The 22,344-nt window shown below is 44.6% G+C and overlaps 1 protein-coding gene across 2 annotated transcripts in view; it reads left to right on the top strand.

Moving 5' to 3' along the window:
- The window catches only part of SMARCD3 (SWI/SNF related, matrix associated, actin dependent regulator of chromatin, subfamily d, member 3), a 73,559-nt gene that overhangs the window by 18,783 nt on the left and 32,432 nt on the right, over positions 1–22,344 (top strand). Inside the window, exons 1-3 of one of the 2 annotated variants that reach the window (XM_005430565.2) lie at positions 1,703–1,850; positions 12,997–13,214; positions 16,271–16,313. In XM_005430565.2, coding sequence (XP_005430622.1) covers positions 1,773–1,850; positions 12,997–13,214; positions 16,271–16,313 — 339 coding nt within the window. In that variant the 5' untranslated portion in view covers positions 1,703–1,772. Of the gene's footprint in view, positions 1–1,702; positions 1,851–12,996; positions 13,215–16,270; positions 16,314–22,344 lie in introns of those variants that run through there. The other variant, XM_031064904.1, reaches the window with a different exon arrangement.

Consider the following 22,344-nt stretch of genomic DNA (forward strand, 5'->3'; position numbering starts at 1 on the left):
GGGGCTCCCATGATGGGAGCCAGCATTCCTATGTGAATCTGGGGTCTAAAAACATGGCAGATACCAGCTGCATGCTGCCTTGCCAGTCACACTGGCATGCAGAATTTAGAGTCGTTTAGGTTGGAAAAAGCCCTCCAGAGCAAGTTAACCTGACATGACCACGTCTACCAGACATGCAGCAGTTGGTTCCAGATTATATGTGCCTTTAGTTCAGCTAGAACTTAAGGAATTTTTCCAGCACAAAACATGGCAAGGCTATGTTGATATGTTTGGCATATTACTTCTGAGGGGCTGAGAGGGGGAGCTGATAACCACACTCACCCTCCCTAAGTTTCTGTGATTCCTCGGGCTGTTGCCACACACTAGCACTTAGATTGGGGTGACCCTAAAAATCTGTGGAGGTCGCTGTCCTCACCCCCATGTTCAGAAGGCCATGTGACCTTCATGGCTTGCCCTTCACTGCAGTGTCTTTTCTGTGCTTGTTTTTATCATTGGATGAGGGCAGAATAATTTTGTTTCTGTTCTGATCCTGTTTTTGCAGTCTTGCCAGAAAATTCACAGCCCCTAGACAAGAATTTCAAGCAGAGGAATAGAATAAACCCCTCTTGTAACCTGGCAACATCTCGCCTATTGCTGTGTTAAGGGAGAGCAGGGAAGATGGGCCCTGGTGAGCTGCGGGAAGCAGATCGGTGCCCCGGGCCCTCGCTGCGGGCTCGGCCATCATGGAGCAGCCGCACTCTGCTCGTGGAATGGCCGCCGCGCTGCCAGCGCCGCCAGGGGCTGGGCTGCTGCTCTCTGCTCCCTTCCCCCTTGGCCTTCACCTTCCCAGCAGTGTCCTGGGATGTCACACGCTGTCGTGCAGGGCTTTGTGTGACAAGCAGTGAACTGCTGATGTCTTACAGCAGCTGCGGTGTTAATAATTTGTCTGCGTCTGTCAGTCAGCCTGGGGTCTCTGGAGGATCCATCCCAGTGTAGCAGAGCATCCCGAGCGCGGTCACTGGGGAGAGGTGGCGGGAGTGGGGGTTGGAAACAAGCCGTGGGAGCTGCGCCGCCATGCTGCCCCCCACCCCCTTCTTCTGCTGATCTCACACGCGTGCTCTCCCCTTGCTTCCACATGTTGTCCCTCCCTGTTCCCAGCTCCGGCCTCCTGCTGCTTCTCTCTTGTCCAGAGGGGTTAGCTCTCGTCTCTCATGCTGGAAATGCTGCCAGCGAATGTTTCTGTGTGCTGCCTGCCAGGTCCCTGGGGAAAGGGCCTGGAAATGCAGCGCAGGAGGAGCAGTGGGAGCAAGGGAAAACCACTGCTCGCCTGCTGCATTTTCTAATGGGAAAACATCTCTGCGAGGTGCTGAGCTCTATGTCACTGCTGAAGTTGCCCCCTCCCCCTTCCCCTTGCCCCAGAATTTCCCATCCCTGATGCAGAGGAGGAGAGGCTGCAGCACTACCAGGGAAAACTGAGACGTGTTTTTCAATTTGCCTCCTGCTTATCTCTGCTGTTTGGACAGAGAGGTTTAAAAAGCTGGATTTTCTGTCCCTGCAGAGTAAACAGACAGAGCCCGGCAGCACAAACTATTTCTGGCTTATCAGTGGAGGAATGCAGCAGCTGAGGCTGAGCGCGAGTGGGCCGTCAGGAAGGCCCTGAAGGGGCCCCCTCCCCACTCCGTGCTATTAGAAGTGTGAGAGCCCAGCAGGACTCAGAGGGGAGAGTTGGAGAAAAAGGCAGAAAAGGGAAAGAAAGAGGAAGAGAGAGAGTGAGAGAGGCTGAGCAGACCCTGATGGCTACAGATGAAGTTACAGGAGGGGCTCGCAAAGCTACGAAAAGCAAACTTTTTGAGTTTCTGGTCCATGGGGTGGTGAGTCGGGAAAGTTAGTGAGCTGGCTGGCTCTGAATAGAGGGATGAGTGGAAACTGGAGGTTCTGTGCTGGGCTGGATCAGCTCCTGCAGTGTGCTCCTGGGGCGCTGGTAGCTGCCTCACCAGGAGAACACTGGGGTCTGTAGAAGCCCCAGCCTATGCACTGATTCATTGTTAATACAGGCTTGTGTTTGGGGGGATGTGTGCTGTGCTTTTTGCTGTGATTCTCCATGAATGGTGAATAGCATGCTTTTCAGCCTGATCATGGTGCAGAATCTGCACTGGATCTAACCCATATGGGCTTGTAGGACACTTTGTTCTGTAATCAAACTTGTGTTTTGAAAAACAATTCTGATGAGAGCCTGATGAAGCCTTGGGGTGCTGCCTCTGGTTCTTGTCTCCAGTCTTGGCTCGTTTGTATCCTCTGGCTACTTAACAGGTGACTTTCAGGGGCTTGAAGAGATTAGCTCTGCAGGTCTGTAACAGTCTATGGAAACTCACCCGTGAGAGAATTTCAGGGTGCCATGCTTAATGAAAGCAATCCTTCAGGTCTTTAAAAATGTTCCAGCTTTTGTTTAAGAATCAGGTCTTCAATCTCCATTTAAGGGGAAATGCTTACCCTGTTTTGCTGCCATTGGAAACGTTCTTTAAATGACTCTAGTGTCTGAGAGCAGTCACCATTTATAACATTTGGATTTCTAGCATTGATACACATTGAACAGAAATAAGGCTGTTAAAGAGCCCAAAGGAATGTAATGTTATTTGGATGCTGATATTCCTGAGTGCTTCTTTCTTGAGGATCCTGGCATGTCCTGTGACACCTTTTTGAAGACATCAGGTGGGGGCTCTTGCACAGAGGTCATAGAAACCTGTGGGGCTCAAGGCAGACTCGAGTTGTCTCCTTGATTCAGGCTTACTCCAGATGTGTAGGATCCTGTGTGTGTCCTTTAGATCCTGGATATGGTGGGTCTGGCAGGGCCAGGGGCTCTGAGGTGGCCTTGTGCAGTGGTGGGAGCTGTGCAGAGGTGCTGTGGTGCCAGTGAACAGGAGCGGGCTGGGCGAGATTGGCAGCTGCTTGGGGGAGATGGAGAGCAGCTGTACAGGTGGTAGCAGTGGTTCAGTTGTGGGTTTGTCAAGGTGGTCTGGATTGTGATGGCTGTATCTGAGCAGAACCAGAAGCAAGTTGGGAGGGTGGCAGATGGGATGATTTTGCCTTTTGAAAAGTTTCCCTTGGCATTTGCACACCAGTGCTCTTCCTTTAGTATCTAGAAGAGTGGCAAAAATAGTTATGGGAATTTGCTTATTCCACATCTAGCTGGCCTTCGTGTGAAAGCAGCATGCAGGGCTCTTAAGTCTGGGAAATTTTTAATTTATACTGGAATGAATATAGCAGAACTCATTTCCATTACTTATTTGGATGCCAGGAAAGTCTGCCTTTTCTACCCTGGGAGTTTGTTGCTAGTGGCATCTTACTTGAATGTATGCATTAGCCTGGAATATCTGTATATATCTTCCTGCTTCTTGTTGCTGAGGTTGGAGCTTCTTGGCTGTTGTCCTGGTGCCTGAACACCTCTTGTATCACCCTCTCCTTTCCTTCATTATTATTTCCTTTAGTTCTGTTTGGTGCCTGGTTTGTTCTTTCCTTTAGTTTTTTCCTCATCTCAGGTTCATTTTGATCAAAACATGGGTTGGGGTAGTCACTCTTCCATTACTTTAAAAAGATGAAAAAAGCTATAATTTCATTTTATCTCTCCAGGCCCTGTATCCTGCCAAATAAGAGAATGTGCCATGCCAGTCGTTACCTTGAGTTTGCCTAGTGCTGGCTTCTCTGTTTTATTACTACCCAAAGTGTATCAACACCTGAATTAATTCATTGAAAAATCAAGTTGCATAGCAGACTTTAGTGGAATTTCTTGGAGTCAGATTCTGATCTAATTTCAGGGGCCAATTTCTTCTTCAAATGCCTAACTTTTTTATTCTATGATAACATTATTTAATTTGGTTCTTGAAAACTATTTTCTCTCCCCCTCTCAAAAAATGGGGAGAAGCAAACAGAGGTAGAATATGAGAAATCTTTTTTTCTTTGTTGACACTTAAATTAACAGGATAATTCTGCAGTATTTCCTATGGGCACTTAGCTCTTGGATTCACTTGATCTTTCTGGAAACATATGTTCCTTGGCTAAGGTCACTTTGCCCTTTGCTCTTGTGCACCTGATCCTGCTTTTGTGCTTTTCCATATTGCCAGCTTAGATGATGACTTCTTCCTCATTTGTCCCAGGCAGAAGGGATCCCCCTGAGAGGTGAAATCTTTAGATTAAAACTCTCAAGTGGGATGCTTCATTCTCTCTTCATTCTTGAGACCTTGATAGTTTGTTACACCTCTGGTTAGCAGTTGGGCTTTTAGAAAGGTTAAATCTCTTTCAGTTATTTATTTTTACTATGCTTTTACTCCTGCTCAGGTTCATCAGTGTCTTGCACATCACTTTTGTGGCAAGAATTCCCCCCCCTGCCCCCCGAAAGGCTTCATGCTGTACTTAGTCCTTTTTTGTTGTTCCTCTGTTTTTCTAGCATTTGTATGGACAAATATGGCTTTAATCACCACATTTATGTTTATTATCTTTTTATCAATGCATTTTCTGCTCTCCAGTAGTACATTTCAGGCAGTCTTTTTGACATTTCTCTAGCTGTCCAGCTGTTGCCTTACATTTTGTTGAACGAGTTACTAGTCTTGCTGCAGGTCATTACTTTCCTCAGTTTCCTCTAGCCTCTAGTCCCTACCATAGGCCTCATTGCTGGTGGGATCCCTTAAATGGTTCCTGCCTGTGTCTCCCTGCCCTGCTTTTTTCTTTGTTTCTTTCTCTTTTGTCTTTTTCTTACTCAAACAAGTAATCTGCCTGTTTAGTCTTGAGAAGGTCCGTGGTGCTGGTCTTGTGAAAACTCTTGTCCAGACATCTGTCCTCTTGTGACTGGATTGCAGGAGCCATTGCTTGGTGCCTTGTGCTGGTGACCTTGGCTGTGTCATCTGCACACAAGAACCTGCTGAGAGGTTCATTTTCTTCTCCCGTTGTTCTGACCTTTTTCATCTGCTGCTATGTCCTTTTCCTGTTCCCACTTTATCTTCCTTCCAAAGCCAATCTTCTTGCCTTTTATCTGCCAGATACCCCATAAAGGTCTATGTGCCTTTCTTAACTCTGGAGTCATAGCTGTATTTACAATGTACTTGCTGTCAGTTCAAATCACCTTCTTTTTCCCATAGTGATCTTGGTCTTTGTCCTCTCTCCTATGCTTAGGAATCTCTCTGTGGCAATATAAGTCCTTATCCATATTTATTTTCTGTTAATAGGTGTTATTTCATAGTTCCTGCTAATCTCTACAGTTTAATATTAGTTCCACTCCGAGATTGCTAATTCATACAAACCAGTGTGTCGCTGATGTGACTGCTTTCCTTATCCTCAGTCCTCTTTTTGTTTGGCTGTCTACTTCTCAAATTTGGTCTTAGGATTTTATGGTGAATACATAAACTCTCTCATATGAAATGGCATTTACCGCAGTGAAAGAAGAGTGTCAGAGCATGCCAGCATGTAAACAAATATTTAATATATATGATAAATAACTCGTCAGCGTTAGAACAGACTAAACAACAGGTCTGATGGTTATGGAGGATCTATAACAGATTTATCAGTGATTAGGAAAAAAGGGTAAACAATGAATTTCATATATGAGTTTTGCATCTCCTGATACAGGGTGGGTTTAAATGAAATGTCACTCTTCAGGAGAAAGACTTGGATGTCCTGTGAGCTGCCTAGTGTCTAACTAATAAGAAATCACAGAAAGTGTTAGCCTGATTGGAAGGTGGGGCAGGGAATAATGCAGAAGCAATTGTAAATCCGTGGCATATACTTACAATAATGCTTTTCTGGTTTTGTAATCTGTATGACTAAAAAGCCGAAATACTGGAAACTCAAGAGGGCAGCAGTAGTGGGACACCTCTGAAGGCTTCATCAGTGAGGGAATAGGGGTATTTTTGGTTTTATTTATAATCTCTTAAGTATAGAGACTGATTATGTAAATTGTAAAATCTCTTGTCATTGGAGGCTCTTGGGTACTGGTTAAAGAAGTAAACATTTATCAAAGATGATGGAGATACTGGTAGTACTTCTTTGAGAGGAGGAAAAACTGCATGACCTCAAGGACTCATATTTCAGTATATTATAAAAATTAAAGAGGTTTTATTAGGATGGGAAAAACTAAAGATATTTTCCCAAAATTGAATGGTGTTTTTAGTTTTGTGTTTAGTTTTCTGTTTTAGTTTTAAGTGAATAAATGTGACTCTTCCTTCTACTCAGTCGCAGGGTTGTAGAGATCACTACTGGCAATAGTGAGGTGCAGAGAGTATGGCCAAGTTTGAAAAAAGTAGAACTTTGCTAATGAAAAATATCCTACTAATTTTTCTTTTGTCATGGGTGTAGGTACTGTCTTCTCAGAGCATAAGCCAGCTAACACTGGAATGGCTAGAAAAGAGCCTCATGAACTGTTTGTTTTGGACAGTTTGTTCCACTTTCTACCACAGAGCTCCCTGCGTGCTTCTCTCTGCAAGGGCATCCTCAGGGAATGGGGCCTAGAATGGAGGCACTGCTTTGCTGTGTGCATGTTCCCTTTTGTGGCCAGCAAGGAGGTAGTTGGGGCAGCCTGGAGAAATCAAGAAACCTTACAGCAAGAAATTTGATTGGGAAGGTAGTTGCAGGGGACAGCTAGAGTGAAAACCTTGTACAATGTTCAACTATGTGAGCAAGCTGCTGGTAGAGATTGAAGGTTTGTCCTTTTCTAGCCATGGACGGATTTCAGACTGTCAAATAGAAAAAGGTTGATGCATAATGAAGAAAATAAAATCGTTAATGCTACTCAAGGCTTTAATTGAGATCAATGTGATTTTTTGCAATATGGGCTTGTTAAATAATGTAGGTGTATGGATACAATGGATCTGTGAGATGTTTGAATTGCTCTTCTCTTTCTAAAAAAAAATACTGTAGGACTACGAAAATGGTCAGATGATCGTTTAGTTCAGTATCCTGCGTAGAATGGGGGCAGTGAAAGGCAGCATGGAAGTGCAGGAACAAGGCAAAACCTTGGTGATCCTTCATACGAATACTCTGATTTGGAGCTTGGGAGCTTTCTGACCCACAGCTACCCTCTGTGTAGTGCCTCTGTGGATTTTATTTGTGTTTCTTAGTCTAATGCTATCTTCCTGAACCCTTCTAAGCTTATAGCAGTCAGTGTTTTGTGTCAGAAATTTTTTCAGCTTATCTTGCATGAGGAATTATCTGATCCTGCCAACTGTTGTTTGATTATTGTAAGGGAAGAGACAACAAGTTCTTGACCAACTTCTTCTCCCTACAAGCTGGTCATGGTGCTGCAGAGATCTGTTGTTCCTCTCCCTCCCAAAGCCATGCTTTTCAAGAGGCGCATTCTGGTAGTTCTTCACCCAAAATCCCTACTATACATTAGATCACAGCAGTGGTATGATGAGGTGGGTGGTGGAATTCAAGGCTGGTCTGTAAGGTTTATTTGTTTCAATTCCAAAGATTTTCTTGGGTTTTTTCTTTTGGTTGCATCCAAGTGCACCACTTGAACTTGGTGGCCAATTATTCTGAACTGTGAACAGACATGTATGAAATAGAACTGAACTTAATCTCGTGTTCCAATTCACAGTTCTGTAAATGGAATGTTTTCCTAGTTAAAGACTCCTGGATTGTTGTGAAGATTATATTAAAGTGTGTGGTACCTGGAACTCTTGGACTTACAGACTGAGAGCTTTTGGGAAATGGAGGAAGGTGAATATGGCAGGAAGCAAGAACTGCAACACTGATGTTTCAGCTTACTAAGCCTTTAAAAGATTCATAGACATTAAAAAGGGGAACTCATGAAGCAACATCTATATTTTTGAGGAGGAGAGAAGCCTTGTACCAGTTTTATTTGTTGCACTTCTAAGACCCCATTTTGAAACAACGCATCCAATTGGAAACCATTTGTGCAGTTGGAAACTTGTTGCCATCACACAGTATCAATCTAGTCTAAATTTAAGGGTTCCGTGTACTTCTAGTTACTCATTCTTACTTCCAGACAGCATCAGATATCTCCTCTTGCTTATGTTTATGCCCTATAGAAATCATAGAATGATTTGGATTAGAAGGGACCTTAAAGATCATCTTGTCCTACCCCTCTGCCATGGGCAGGGACACCTTCTGCTAGACCAGATTGCTCCAAGCTCCATCCAGCCTGGCTTTGAACACTTCCAGGGATGGGCCAGCCACAACCTGGGCCTCATGACCCTCATAAGTAAAGAATTTTCTTGTAATCTAAACCTACTGTCTGTCAGTATGAAGCCCTTCTCTCTTGTTCTGTCACTTCAGGCCCTTTTAAACAGTCTCTCTCCATTTTTCTTGGAAGCTCTTTTTTAGTTAAGAAATGCGCTGTTTGTATACTTGGTGGCGGTGGTTATTCTCAGAATCTGTCAGTGTCTCTGTTTACAAGAAGCTGGTGGCTGTTCCCCATGAGCCAGCCGTAAGAGCCGCCTGTGTGGCGCTGAGGTGGATGGAGTCTGTCAGGACAGGAGATTGCTGTAGGTGCAGCTTAGCACTCAGCTGCAATGCAGCAACTCTTGCCTCTCTGTTCAGTCTTTCTGAGGCCTCTTGTGAGTGTTCTTTCTTTACTTTTCTTGACACTTTCTTTTACTTTCACTTGTCAGTTCTCCAGGTTATTTTCCTTTTACTGGTATGTCCAGACAGGACTCCTTTTTTCTACTTCTGTGTTTTGACTGCTGTGATGCACATCCCCTGAGAAAAGACTCCGCAGTAGAAGAACATAGAAAAACACTGCTCTGATGTTGTCTCGTTACTGCTGTCAGACAGAAGTTCACTTAAGGATGGCAAAGAGGACAGAGGCAGAGCTGTGATGTGACAGGAAGTTCAGGCAAGGAAGACAGCAGCTTAGGAAGCTGGTCCGTGGACGGCAGTGAAGGGCTGTGGCGGCAGGTGTCAGGGGTGGTGTTCTGCTGTACTGACAGCATGCTCAGCTTTGAACAGCTGTAGCCAGAGCAATGCTGGGCTGTGCACAGGCAGTCAGCAGAACTCTTGGGGACCAGGATATCTGCATGAAATGTGTGTCCTTGTGTCTTTGCCTTGATGCTGTGCTGCTCTGTTTTCTGCTTCACCTTCTCAGAGCTGTAGAGTGGTCCTTTTAGCTGGGGACAGGCTGTGGTCTTCCTCATTTCCTATGGCAAACAGTGGCTTTGCCCTCCGTCCAGTGAGGTGTTTGTGCAGAATAATGCATGCAAATGGAATCAATGGAGGTAAAAAGGAGATAGGACTATGGGTACAAACAGAGATGGGTCAGGGATGGGGGTCTCGGATAGATGATTTTCCAGGAAGGAGGATGTATCAGTGCTGTTTTGCACTGCAGGGTTTCCTATGGATGCTTCTTGTTTATGATAGATTCCATCCTGCTGAGGTAGAGGGGGAGAGACAGTTCCTAACCTGTAGATAGATGCACCTTCAAGATCTCTTTCAAAAGCCATAATGGTATGGGAATACTCTTTAGTATGAAGACTTTTCTTTTTAAATGTCACTATTGTGAAAAATTTGAAGTATTGTTCCTCACTCTCTTGTATCGCACATGTGTTTGAGAGCAAAATAAGCTTTTAGGTATGGTGAGATACTGCTTGTATGTTCTTCTTTTATCAAAGTTTAAATAGATAAAGCATTTCTGTATCTTGGGAGTCTGGTGGGCTTGCAGCAGGAAGACAATTGCCCAGTTGCATAGTGAGTAATACCTTATCTATGAGTGATTTTGGAGGTAGGAACATGAGAACAGGCAAAGGAATGAGGTGGTCAAGGGATGAGATCGAATGTTCTTTTGCTAGAGCTGCCTCTCTTTTCTCGTGTTTGTCCTTTCTCTGTTTCTCTATTTTAGTGCTTAACAAAGGAAACTGAAGAAAGTTCAAAAACATAAGACCAAGACTGACAGTAGATTTGGCTTGCTGACCTTGTTCTTCAAGCCCTAAGTTGTCCTTTAGAGCAGCACCAAAGTAGGCCTTCAGTTTTACCCATGTAGCCAGTCAGTCTCCGTGAGATGGCTGTGCTCAGGATCCGGGCTCTTCTCAGTGACCGTCAGCTGTCCCCAGCTGACTGACAGGCAGCAGCTGGCCCGGTGCTCTGCCCTTTGCTGGAAGGAGGCCAAAATGTGTGGCTTGACAGATGACAGATCTTAATGCAGGCTCAAGAGAGAAGCATTTTCTGGGCGATTTCTGTCTGCTGACTCTGCCTGGGTCAGAGGGTTGGGGCTCATACATGGGAACAGAGAGCGCTGTTCTCTTCCAGCTGTTCTTGGGGCTCCAGGCTCATGGCAGAAGGCATTTGGAGGTTTGCACAAAGCTGCAGTTTGGTCTGTGTGCTGCCTGCTGCTCTCTCACACCTGCCATTGCTTTCTTACATGGACACTTGCTGAATTCACCTGCTTGGATCCTGTGCTGGTGACTCTCCTCCCTCCTGACTTGCTTCTCTGTCCGTACCAGTTATAGCCCATATTGGTTCTTTGCTGATCATCCATTCCTCTCCTTTCTCCAGTTTCCTTTATAGATACAAGCATGAGGAATATCTCAGACTTGTGGTGATCAGGGAGGGCACTGAGCTGGGCCTTTGGGAGCTATAGTGGATTTGGATGGTTAATTTGGAAATGCAGGTCCAAATTATTTTTAGAACTATGTTTTATAATAATACATATATAAATATTTAGAAATCATAGAAATTATGAGATAAAGATGATATAAACTTATAAAAATAATGATATATGTTGACTGTGCATTAAATATTTTCTTCCCACCCCCAGCAGACTGGCTTGCATACCCTCAGGGGTGCACATATCTCATTTTGGAGTCCAGTAGTGTATTTCTCCCAAGTACTTTGGCAGTCTGCAGCTATTGAGCCAAGTATGTCTTCCATGTTGTTAGCACCCTTTTGGAAGAGGGTTCCACAGGCTGATACCCACAGTGTGACAAACTCACCCCTCCAGTGGTCTGTGAGCCTGACCCCTCTGCTGCTGATGGCCAGGGTTTGCTATTCTGGCAGGGGCAGTGAACAGTCAATACCTGACTGTCCTCCCCAGGCCACACGTGATTCTGCAGAGCTCTGGCAAATGCCCCTTTAGATCACCTTGGATTGCCTCTTTCCAGATGAAAAGTCACAATGTATTTACCTTTACTTCCCTGGATGCAGTTCCATATGCTAAGAATTTCTGTGCCATTCACTGTCCTTGTTTCAGCTCTGCTCTGCTATCACTGAGCTGCAGGAGCCAGAGCTGCACACAGACCTTCATTTGTGGACACACCATGGCCATGGCACACTGATATCCTCTGTTCCTTCCACTCTTACTTCTTTTCTTTATGATTTTTTTTTTGACCTCTAGTAACCAGTGAACCAATATTTTCTGGAAGTGTCTGTTTAAACAAGGTTCTGCTGGACAGCAGCTTAGGGCCCATTGCTTTGTCTGTGATTCTTGGATTGTTTTTTCCCCTTTTGTAGTTCAGTTCAATATGCCTTGAACTACATTTGAATCTTCCTTTTAAGCATTCATTCTGTCTCATAAAGTCCTGCTGCAGTTCTTGAAGCTGGCTTCGTCCTCGTCAACATGAATAACGCAGCATTACCAACAAACTTCTTCCCTTCCTTGGTTTTTCTTGGCTTTTTTTGGTTCTTTTCCCCCCAGATTGTTTTAAATATGCTGAAAAGGAGATGTCCCAGTAGAAGTTTACATGTGCCTTTCTTTTGTTTTCAGAACCAATCACTTTTGCCTCATTTCTGTTCTTTAACCAACTGTTTATTCATAATGGATGCCATTGCCTCTTGGTTTCCTTAAAAGACTTTGTAGAGGGACTTGGCTTTCAGAGGACTTTTGCTGTATGGTTATTCTTATTTTCATCCTGGTTCAAATGCCTAGAGAGTGTGTGTGTCTATATTTTTGCATATATGTGGTCATATAAATATATTGATAATTCTCAGTATGAGACTAAGCTCATCTCTCTGTTTTGAATTGCATTTTACAGGCAGACATTATTTTACTGGTGGTTTTCTTTGATGGCTATAAGCTTTTAGAATTCAAAACTGGATTTACTGGGTGTCTTGTGCAGCATTAAGCTTGTGATTTGACCCAATGTCTCTCAAGAGCATGCAGAAGACAGCATAAATGCCAGGACTTTAGAATGCCTACAGGGGCTGCTGACAAACTACCGCATCCATTTCTTTTTTTAATTATTTTAAAGGCTTGATCAGAGACATGACCTTTTTTATAAAGGATTCGTGTTGCATTATGAACTTACACTGCTCTCTGGTGTAGGCAAAGTAGAAGGCTCTCAATGGAAAATGTTTATCCTGGTGCTTTGCCCGTGCTGGTGTCTGTCTGGCTGCTCAGAGCCGCCTGCTCAGAGCAGCATGAGTGTGCTTGCAGCTCGCAGCAGCACATCAGCTGCACCACTGTGGTGCTGCTCGGCAGTGCAGCGCATGCAGTAGAGTGTGCTGGCAGCAGCACGTCAGCTGCACCACTGTGGTGCTGCTCGGCAGTGCAGCACATGCAGCGGGAGCGTGCTGGCAGCAGCACGTCAGCTGCACCACTGTGGTGCTGCTCGGCAGTGCAGCGCATGCAGTGGAGCGTGCTGGCAGCAGCATGTCAGCTGCACCACTGTGGTGCTGCTCGGCAGTGCAGCGCATGCAGTGGAGTGTGCTCGCAGCTCGCAGCAGCATGTGAGCTGCACCAGTACAGACTGCATGGCGCTGCCATGGGCTGTTCCCATCCGGGCTGGAGATAGAGCTTTCAGCTGTAACCCGGTCTGGATATGCTGCTGACCACTGAGTGTTTTCCCAAGCCCAGTATTTGGCCTCCCTGTTGGCTGTCTACTTTATCCCTGAATACCTCTTCATGATATCCAAGATACGGCAGTGACAGAGCTCGCGTGCTTTGTATTGCTGCTTAGCGCTCATCAGGTTGCTCAAAACGGGGAATCTGCTGGGACCTGTGTCGCATGATGTACAAATGTCTTGGCGGCTGCAGAAAGGGGAACCAAACGGGCTTTGCTTTCTGTTTCGCTTTTCCTGCAGCGCCCTGGGATGCCATCAGGAGCTCGAATGCCCCATCAGGGGGCTCCCATGGGTCCCCCAGGCCCCCCATACGTTGGAAGCCCCTCAGTGCGACCTGGGATGCCCCAGACTGTGATGGAAACAACAAGAAAACGCACTGCACCACAGCAGGTCCAGCAGCAGCAGGTGCAGCAGCAGGTGCAGCAGCAGCAGCAAGCTACTCAGAACCGAGCTAGGAGGTGAGTGTTCTGGAAAGAAAACACAGGAGGACAATTTGAGGAAACAAAGATGGTACCTGTTGAGCAGTAGGTAAGACTTTTAAGAACAATAAGACAGAATAGAAGATCTATTTACTGATAGTTTTTTAAGCAGGAAAAACATTAGTAAATTTTACCTTTTTTTGTTTGTGAATGGTCTTCAACAAAGCAACCTTTAATAATGTCTGGTTTTGTAGTTATTCTGCTTTTACTTTGCAGGTTTGTCAGGCCATAAATTTGTCGAGTATGTTTAGCCTTTAGAATTAATGAACAGTTCTCTTCTAATATAGTACAATTATTGTATTATTTGTTGTCAGTTCTGTATAGTTGCTCTGATTTCTGACTGGCTAACCTAATAGTTTGTAAATGACACAAGTGAAAAAAACTTTGGTTTGTCATGTGAATGCTTGTACTATCGTCACTCAGAAGAGTGGTCATAAAACTTGCAGTTGTCCCAAGTGTTTTTGCATATAAAGTAAATAAATATGCACTGAAAGTAATTTCATAAAATTAGAGGGTTTTCTGTGTGGAACTTTCTTTTTGAAATATGCCCACCTTGCACATTGCTGAATACATTCTCTCTTAAATAGGTTAACTAATTTCTTTTTGCAGCACATTAGACCTCATCAGTCTTGAGTGTTGAGTGGGATCCACATGCACATAGGGTGCAGTCATCTGTGTGGGCTACCTTTTGCAGAATCATTATAGATGTATATACAGCTTCAGGCAGTGTTCTGGTGGTGTCAGGGAATCCAGCTATAGGTAAAACATGACTCTCTAAGCTCAGTTCTTCAGGAGCCCTGCTCTGTCCAGGTTATATACCTTGGATCAGCAAGCCAGATTTGGGAATGCTTGTGTCTGGGATGCATCTGGAAAGGACACTGATCTTGAGAGTATTAGTACATTACAATTGAGAAAGGTTGAACCCAGAAGGAGTGTGTGTGAGTGCAGCACATGAGCACAAGCAGTGCATGGACCTCTTGGAGACCTTTCCCAGCACCGGCCAAAATGCACATTCTGTAGCACCTCCCAGGAGGCTCTCCAAGAAACTGCACAAAATAATGCCCATGCTTCAGGTCCTAGGGTGGATATAACCTGACAAATTGCCCCTGCTGGATAATTAAGGTAGACTTTAGTCACTAACTAGTTTCCAGGGAGCATTAGAGGACAGTATTTGCTAAAAGTTGGTGGCCTGACTCACAGAAAAAAGTTCCCCTCCCCTGTTTTTGACTTCAGTGTTTCTAGTTTGAGACCCAGCAGTGATCCCCCTACTGCCTTGAGCCCTGTTCACACCAGTGCTGCCTGGATACTCAGAGAGTTTCTCTGTTTCTTCTGCCATGCCTTCCCTTCAGATAATGTATTGAATGTTTTCCCTTTTTTCATTTCCACCTCCTTGTGGTTTCCCATTATGTGTTTTTCAGGCACACTTTTCTGGCACCTTGGGACCAATTCTGGGGGTAAAATGAGTTCCATGTTTCCTAGCATGGGCCAATAAAGTTACCCTTGTCCTTTCTTGGCAGGTTTGGTGGAGACAGAAATCTCATTTCTGTAAGAGATTATTGAAGAACTGGTTGAGATCCAAATTGTTTGGGGGTGTTGCTTTGTTTTTTTCTTGCTTTTTATTTGCAAGCCTACGGGGTTGTTGCAGGTACGTGCATATCCCAATCCCTTTGGGAGGCTGGGACTTGCTCAGCCTTTACTTCCAGATTCTGTGAATTGTTTCAGTGCAGATTTCATTTTGTGAGTGGTGGGAAGGTGTTGGAGTTTCACACCATGTGACATTCCATTCCCATTATTCCTACACTTCTAAAAGGGACATTGTTTACCTATTAAGTTGGGTGTAACTGAATTTTCTGTCCGCTGTACCTCCAGGCACAAAGAGTTCCTCAGCCTTGGCTTATGTGGGCATGGAGAAGAGTCTCAAGAATCTGGTATTTCAGCCCTGGCTCATTATTAACAAACGTAGGAAGGGACCATGCCACATCCAATGCCTGGAAACCGCTTTTATGTTTGCCACAGCTGATGACAGACTTCCAGTGTGAAAAGGAGGGGTGTCCTTGTGACATGGCAGAGTGGCAGCAGCTTTCTCCCATTTGTCCGTCACAGATGGAGTGATTAATCTCCTGCTTAAGATAAAGGCCTTACAAGCTAAAGAGATGGGACCTGAATTCCCTCTTGGCCCCTGTTAGAGAAAGCTGGGTGACAGGTTTGGTGTGCATGAACAATTCTTAGAACCTGAAGGCAGTCTTCCTGGCAGCAGCATTTCTCAGGCGCATCCAGATTTGTGTTTATGTACACAAGTACAAGTGTGTTTTTAAAAGCATAGCTATAGAAATGTGCCTGTGTATGGGTATGGACACAGTATGTATACACACTGCAGGCACACATACATCTTCCCACATCTGTGTTCATAAAGATGAAGAAATGTGGAAATGTAAGGCCTTATACCTTTATCCATCACTCATGCAAATATGATAAGTAAAACAAGTATGTATGTACATATGAAGGAAGGGTGTGAATATGTGTGTGTTTTCATACATCATATGAAATACACCCATATATACGTGTGTTCTTCAGCACTTAATTTTGGGCGTGATGGAATAAATGCGTGTTGTCTGTTGAACAAGTTGATGTGCCATTTGCAGGCTCTCAGCCACTCAGATGTGCACAGCATAGGTGTGTCTGTGCATGCCACATGTGAGACTGTCCTCTACATGCTTGTCTGTACCCAGAAGCAGTGTGTGCACATGCACTTGCATATATTGCCACCCTGCACCACAGAAGATGCTGTGATCAAAGAACTTACAGACTTCTTTCCAGGATGCATAACAGACAGCCCTGATTTGTTCTTACCTAACTGCCTCCCCAGGCTGCTGAGAGAAGGGGTACAAGGTCCTGGGCATGGGTGAGACCCTTTTGCTGATGCATGCACAGCTGTGCACCAGCATGTGGAGATGTCAGGATAATTTAGCAGGTGGCCTCGTTACTCCTAGATCTGTCACCATGGTAACGTGTTTTTTTCTTTAAAAAATGTACAGTGCCAAGAGGAGGAAGATGGCTGACAAAATTCTCCCTCAGAGGGTGAGTCGCTTTCATTTCCTATTCCCTTCACAATCAGTTCAGCATCTTAGTGTAATTAGAGGAATTTTAGAAAATTGTTTCACTTTTTGTTTAAAAATCTAATTAAAAAGTAAGTAAGCAGTGTGTGCAAGTGGAGAGCGGGCTGGGCTGGGGGCTGGGAGCGGAGCAGCCCGGCCTGCGCGGCCTCACGCCTGGGTTAGCCGAGCCAGCACTGCCGCTTGCTGGAGGCACCGCGGCGCTGGGCTGCCAGCGCGGCCCTCGGGGCTCCGCACGGCTCCTGCTCCTTGCTGAGCCTGGCCAAAACCTGCTCCAGAGTGTGGCTGTACCTTGGCGTGGGCTCAGGCTCATGTCTCTGGCCCAGTGGAGCTGCCAGGTTATGATTTTTATAGTTGTGTCACCATAGGGCTGCAGTGAACCTGTGTAAACAACAGAGTCTGAGGGGTCGGTATTGTCTGGAGAGTTACTAATTCTCTTATCCCTGGGGATATGTCTGGCTTTTGGTGTCTGCCTATGTTTGATCCTCAGTGCTTACATCTTCTACTTCCTTTCTAAACACTGGGATTTCTCTCTGCTCTCCTCTCTCATTATTCCCATACTTTTCTTTTTCTTTATCCTCTTCAGTACAGTTCACAAGAAACTGCTTGGTCCCTAAAGGCTTCAAAATACATACCCTTGTCACATCCTAATCTACGTTGCTTTGACTTCTGGTGCTTTTTCTGGGCTCAGAATCCCTTGGACAGGTGTGTCCTTTTCCTCCATATCCTTTTCAAGTTTTCAAGCTCCACTGCTAAAGTGAGCCCAAACTTGCTGACATGCTCCAAAGTCACTTCTGTGACATTTCACAGGTGCCTACTACCAGCCATCCAAAGAGGTGAGCCCACTTTAGTACTCCTGATGTTATGCTATCACTTCTTCTCTTGTTATTCCTGCCACTTTCTGAAAGCAGACCCTTTCATATGTAAGCCATTAGATCTCTTATGTTGCTGTCTTGAAAGGACTAAGCTACCATTAAACCCAGACCTTTGAACCACTTACAGCCTCCCTGGTAATTCTGTTAAAGCCTCATGCCTGCTCTGCTGGTGGTCTGTGCCTTTTTTATAATGAGAGCTAAGTTTCTAGTACTGTCAGTTTTGTCTGTCCCACACAAACTGTTTTCACAGACAATGATACATCCTGTATAGTGAGGCTGTTGCTGGAAATATATGTCCATTTCAAGATGCTTTTAGTTTTGTTTTGGGTTGGTTGGTTGTGGGAGTGTTTATACTTTCGGTTTTTATTTTGCATGTTGCCTTTATAAGATTAAAACGTGTAAGAGGTAATCAAACTTTTTTGCCAGCAGAAGATCACTGACTCTGTTTACCAAGTCCATGATAATTCTTTAATAGGTAGAGCCTTACATAGGTGTGTCAGAAATCTCTACAGATGCTTTCAGAACCATGCTGTCACCAAGTATTCTTGCTTTTCAGTATCATTGTGGCTGCCAGCCAATAGCTTTAACTGATGGAGTAATAAGGCATTTGCTAGAAGTCTCTTCTGCAGTGGGGTTTTTATGAGTGCAGCTGCAGTAGTGGTATCAGATGTGACCTCTGTCTGGGCTAAGGTACTCTGTTAGGCTGCAGTTAGTGTGTCAGAAATCCCTTACACCATCTGTGGGATGAAGAAATGCTGTGCACATCATTGTCCTGTCAAGTGGAAGATGTGCACTGGTGGCTGTGGAATGCATGTGAAACATGGGTAAAACTTCCAGCTCTCTGGAACTACCTCTGGAATGTTTTCCAGCCAGTCAGCATCTGTTACCCACAGATTTTTTGCAGAGTTTTGCTTATGTTTTCCAGGAACTTTGAAGAGAAGAGGGGAACGATATTAAATACATTTGACTCTTGAAAATGATCTTATGTAGTAGTGGAAAGGAGGTGGGTTCCCACTGTTCCTCGCTACGATAATAACTCAGCAGTTGGCACAGGTAACCTCTTGTTTGATTTCCAGGCTCTTTGGTTAAGCCTGTGCCGTAGTCCTGGAGCATTGTGCTGGTTGGGTAGGATCCCTGAGCCACTCCAGGTCAACTATTTGAGAAGGATTTAATTTTGCAGGAATATAATTGTAAAATGAAAAATTCAACCCAGCAAACTTTGCACGTAGGAAGATTGGGTTAGGGAACTGCATGGGACATCCTGGCACTTCCAGTCTGGTTCCCTCTGTCTTGGAAGCCATGACACAACTGCCACTTCAAGACTAGTTAGGTTCCTTACCTGAAACATACTTTTGATCTGGCAGCTTGGGGTTTTTTTTTGTCTTGCTAGGCTCGGCAGGGGAAGTACTTTTAGTTTGCCAAGTTAGAGAGGCTCCCCTCTTGAAATCCTCTTAGTCATTTGTTTTCTCTGATCCTGGTTAAATTAATGTCTTTCAAACCTTTTTAAATCTACCTCTCAAGAAACCAGAACTATACATAGTATTACAGATTGCCAGTATTCACCATGCTTGAATGCTGCTCCTGCATTTTTAGCTCTATTGGAAATAGCACTACAAATTGAGATTGCTGTTCTTTTTTGGTTTTTTGGATGTTTTGGTGGTTTTTGTTTTGTTTTTGGTTTGGTTTTTTTGTTTGTTTGCTTGGGGTTTTTGTTTGGTGGTTTTTTTTTTTTATTGGCCTTTCCATATTGATACAGCCTCTGGTCATTCTGTGATTGGCTAATACAAGTATTTCTGCTTTCTGTCATATGCAACTGATGAATTCCCATATTACAGCAGGATTTAGACTCTGAGGCATGATCCTATGTGTTGTAATGCTATATATGATCCCATCTCCATTATACAGTTCTGAACTTCCTTACATTCTCTGTACTATCCTCTTCCTTGCAATGACAGTGACACCCAAATTTATCATTACTAGGCTTTCTTAGCATACTTCTCCTTTTTTGTACAAGAGCACTTTTTTCCTACGCCAGGTCTTGCTCCAACTCCCATTTTTCAGTCTTTAGGAGTGGTTCCCTTTATGACTGTATGTCAAATGCTTTACTTAAATGCAGGTTGGTTGTATTGACAGCATATATTTTGTCTAAAATGCAATTTTAACACAAGGACTTTGGTTACGCTCACATTGACATACTGTAACTTAACAAGGCTTAGTAATTTTTATAGTGTATTTAACATTGACTCTAGTTCTGTCCAGCAGGCTCTTTCCTGCCCTATTTTCTTCACTTCTGGATCTTTCCCTTGTTCACACTTGGCTGTCGCTGAAACCCTCATTCGGTTTTGGAGAAGTTCACAGGCATCTTCATTCATGGCTGGGTTCCTAAGTCTCTGGAGCTGATGTTACCTTTGTGACCCAGGTTTCACAGGTGTGCCTCAATTTCAACCTCAGACCACAAACTGTCTGTAGGGACGCATGACTGCACCTCAGATTGTACCTCTTTCTCCAGGCCTTGCCTCCTCATTACTTCTGGTCAGTCTTATTTTCTCTTAGTATTGAGTCATTACATTTTTTCCCAGGGAGATGTGAATGTGATCCACCATTCTGGTTTTTTGGCTTCCTTGCCTACCCATTCTGATGCAAGAATCTCAGCTGAAAACCATTCTGGCTCTATATAGCTGTGCCCATCTCTGCTTTTCCTTGTTTAACTTGCAGAGTGGAGTTCAACTTTGAAACAGCAAACTGCCCCTCCTTCTGTGGCATGCTTGTCTCTTAGTATTAGCTGCTGTTCTTCTCACTCAGCCCCAAATTCCTGAGGACTTTTTGTCTGGCTGTGCTGACAGGATTTTGTACACCTGTCCGCTTCTTTTCATCTTCTCTACTTCATTTTCCTTTACACAAATATTTAGTCAATTTTTGCTGCTGCTGTTCACTGACCACCATGTGGAATTCTCTGCACAGATCCCATGCCATAATAGCTGTCCTGCTGTGGGTTGGTCACTGCATGGCTGTTGTCCACCTCATTCTCCATCTGAGCCAGCCAGAGGTGAGGAACACCTGGATCTGCCATTCTTTCATGTAAGAAAGAAGAGGTTAGGGGTGTGATAATCAGTGGTAGCCTTGGATATAGCAACTGTGAAATACAGAAATTAAAGGTCTTGCCAGGGATGAGGAAGGAGAGTAGTCAAGTACCACCCCTGGACTTCAGATAAGCAGAGTTTGCCTTATTCAGGGGACTGGTAGGTGTGATTCCTTGAGAAGCAGCTCTGAGGGGCAAAATGTCTCAAGGAATCTGGGAGGTCTTTAAGGACCTTTAAGAGCAGCCTGCTTTAAATGCAGGAAAATGAGCAGATGTATGAGGAGCCCAGAATTAGGTAATCACAGTGGTAGTCCCAACGTCAGAAGGCAATGTACAAGAAGTAAAGCAGGGACAAGGTTACAAAGGAGGAGTTTAGAACAATTTGCCTGGGCATTGCAGGGAATGGTATCAGCAAAGTCAAAGTTCAGCTGTAGTTGAGATCTTCAAGGGACATCAAGGACAAGAAAAGCTTCTACTATTGCACTAGTAATAAAGGCTGACCAAGGAAAATGTGTGCTCCATGCTGTGTGGGCTGGGTGATCCAGTGATGACAGAGACAATAAGTCTGAAGCACTCAAAGCCTTCTTTGTTCAGTCTGCACTAATGATGCCTCCCATGCCCTGTGATCAGTGAACACATCCAAGAGGAACAGGCCAGTGGACAGGGGTAGGGCCAGGGATTCGTTGAGGAAACTTGACCTGTACAACTCCATGATATCCAACAGGCTACATCTGAGGGAGCTGAGAAGTGGCCAATGTCCTTTCAAGGCTGCTCTCTCATACATAATAGTCTTGTATTCAGGTTGGGACATTTTGGTCTGAATGGGCTGACAGCCATGTGGGTGGATGATGAGGCTGAGAAGGTGGCTAATGGTTGCTCAGAGTGCTACAGGGATAGCAGCACTGTGTCATAGCAGCTGATCAGTCCAGCATCCTTGCCACTGGAGGAGGCAGTGCCATGCTCGCTTATAAAATCTACAGATGACACCAATCTCTGTGTGGGGAAACCAGTTGATATGCTTGTGGATATGCTGGAGGAATGAACCAACAAGAACTTTATGAAAGTCAACTAAGTCAAATGTTCTTCCTTGAGAAAGACGAGGGCTGCCTGGCTGAGAAGCAGCACTGCTGGAAAGGCCCTGGAGGCACTGGTGGACAGTGGGCTGAGTGTGAGCAGGAGGTATGTCTTGTCAGCAGAGATGACTAACAGTGTCCAGAGCTCTGTGGCTGGGAGCACAGCCAAGAGATTGAGGGACTTGATTACCCTTCTTTGCTCCATACTCACTAGCTCAGTGCTAGAGCACCGTGTCTAGTTTTAGGATCCTGAATTCAAGAAAAACATTGGCAAACTGGACAAAGGTCAGTGGATGATTGTCAGATCGATTGAATGACTGGATCAGCACACGAGGAAAGACTGAGACAGCTGGCCTTGTTCAGCCTGAAGGATGCCTCTGAGGGGACCTAGCAACAGCAATGGCTTGCCAGGTCCTAAGAGAGGAGGACGAAGAACATGGATTGCTTTTGCCATTTTACTGGACTGTGTTACCGGCCCTGTAGTAGTCAGTCAGAAATCCTCCTCAAACCACTCTCTCTTAGGGGTTGTAGGGTGGCACAGTTATGATTTATAAGGAATTTCAGCCCTTAGCTGTCTTTCTTTGACCATAGAAGCCTCAGTGGTAGAGATACTTTTGTCAATAAGCTATAGTCTAAAGTTTCTCAGCAGGGAAACTGTCCAGTAGCTGCCAAGTCAGACTTCAGTCACTGCCACTTAAGATAAAAATTCTGGTTCTCAGCAATACATGTGAAATGCGTGGGTTATGTCCATCTGCCGTAGGTAGTAAAAAAGGCTAAGGATCAAATTAAGCTTGTCAAACTTGGTGGGAGGAAGAGGTTTTGTGTTTTGTTACCTGTCTCAAAGACAGAAATTCTCAGGTAGCCTAATTCTCAAGACGCTGCCAAATCTCTATTTATTAGTGATTAAAAAAAAAAAATCAAGATTACTGGAACTGTTTTGTTTGTCCTGCTTAAGCAGTGAAGAATGCA

This window comes from Geospiza fortis, unplaced genomic scaffold (genome assembly GCF_000277835.1).
Source record: "Geospiza fortis unplaced genomic scaffold, GeoFor_1.0 scaffold891, whole genome shotgun sequence".
Classification (NCBI taxonomy): domain Eukaryota; kingdom Metazoa; phylum Chordata; class Aves; order Passeriformes; family Thraupidae; genus Geospiza; species Geospiza fortis.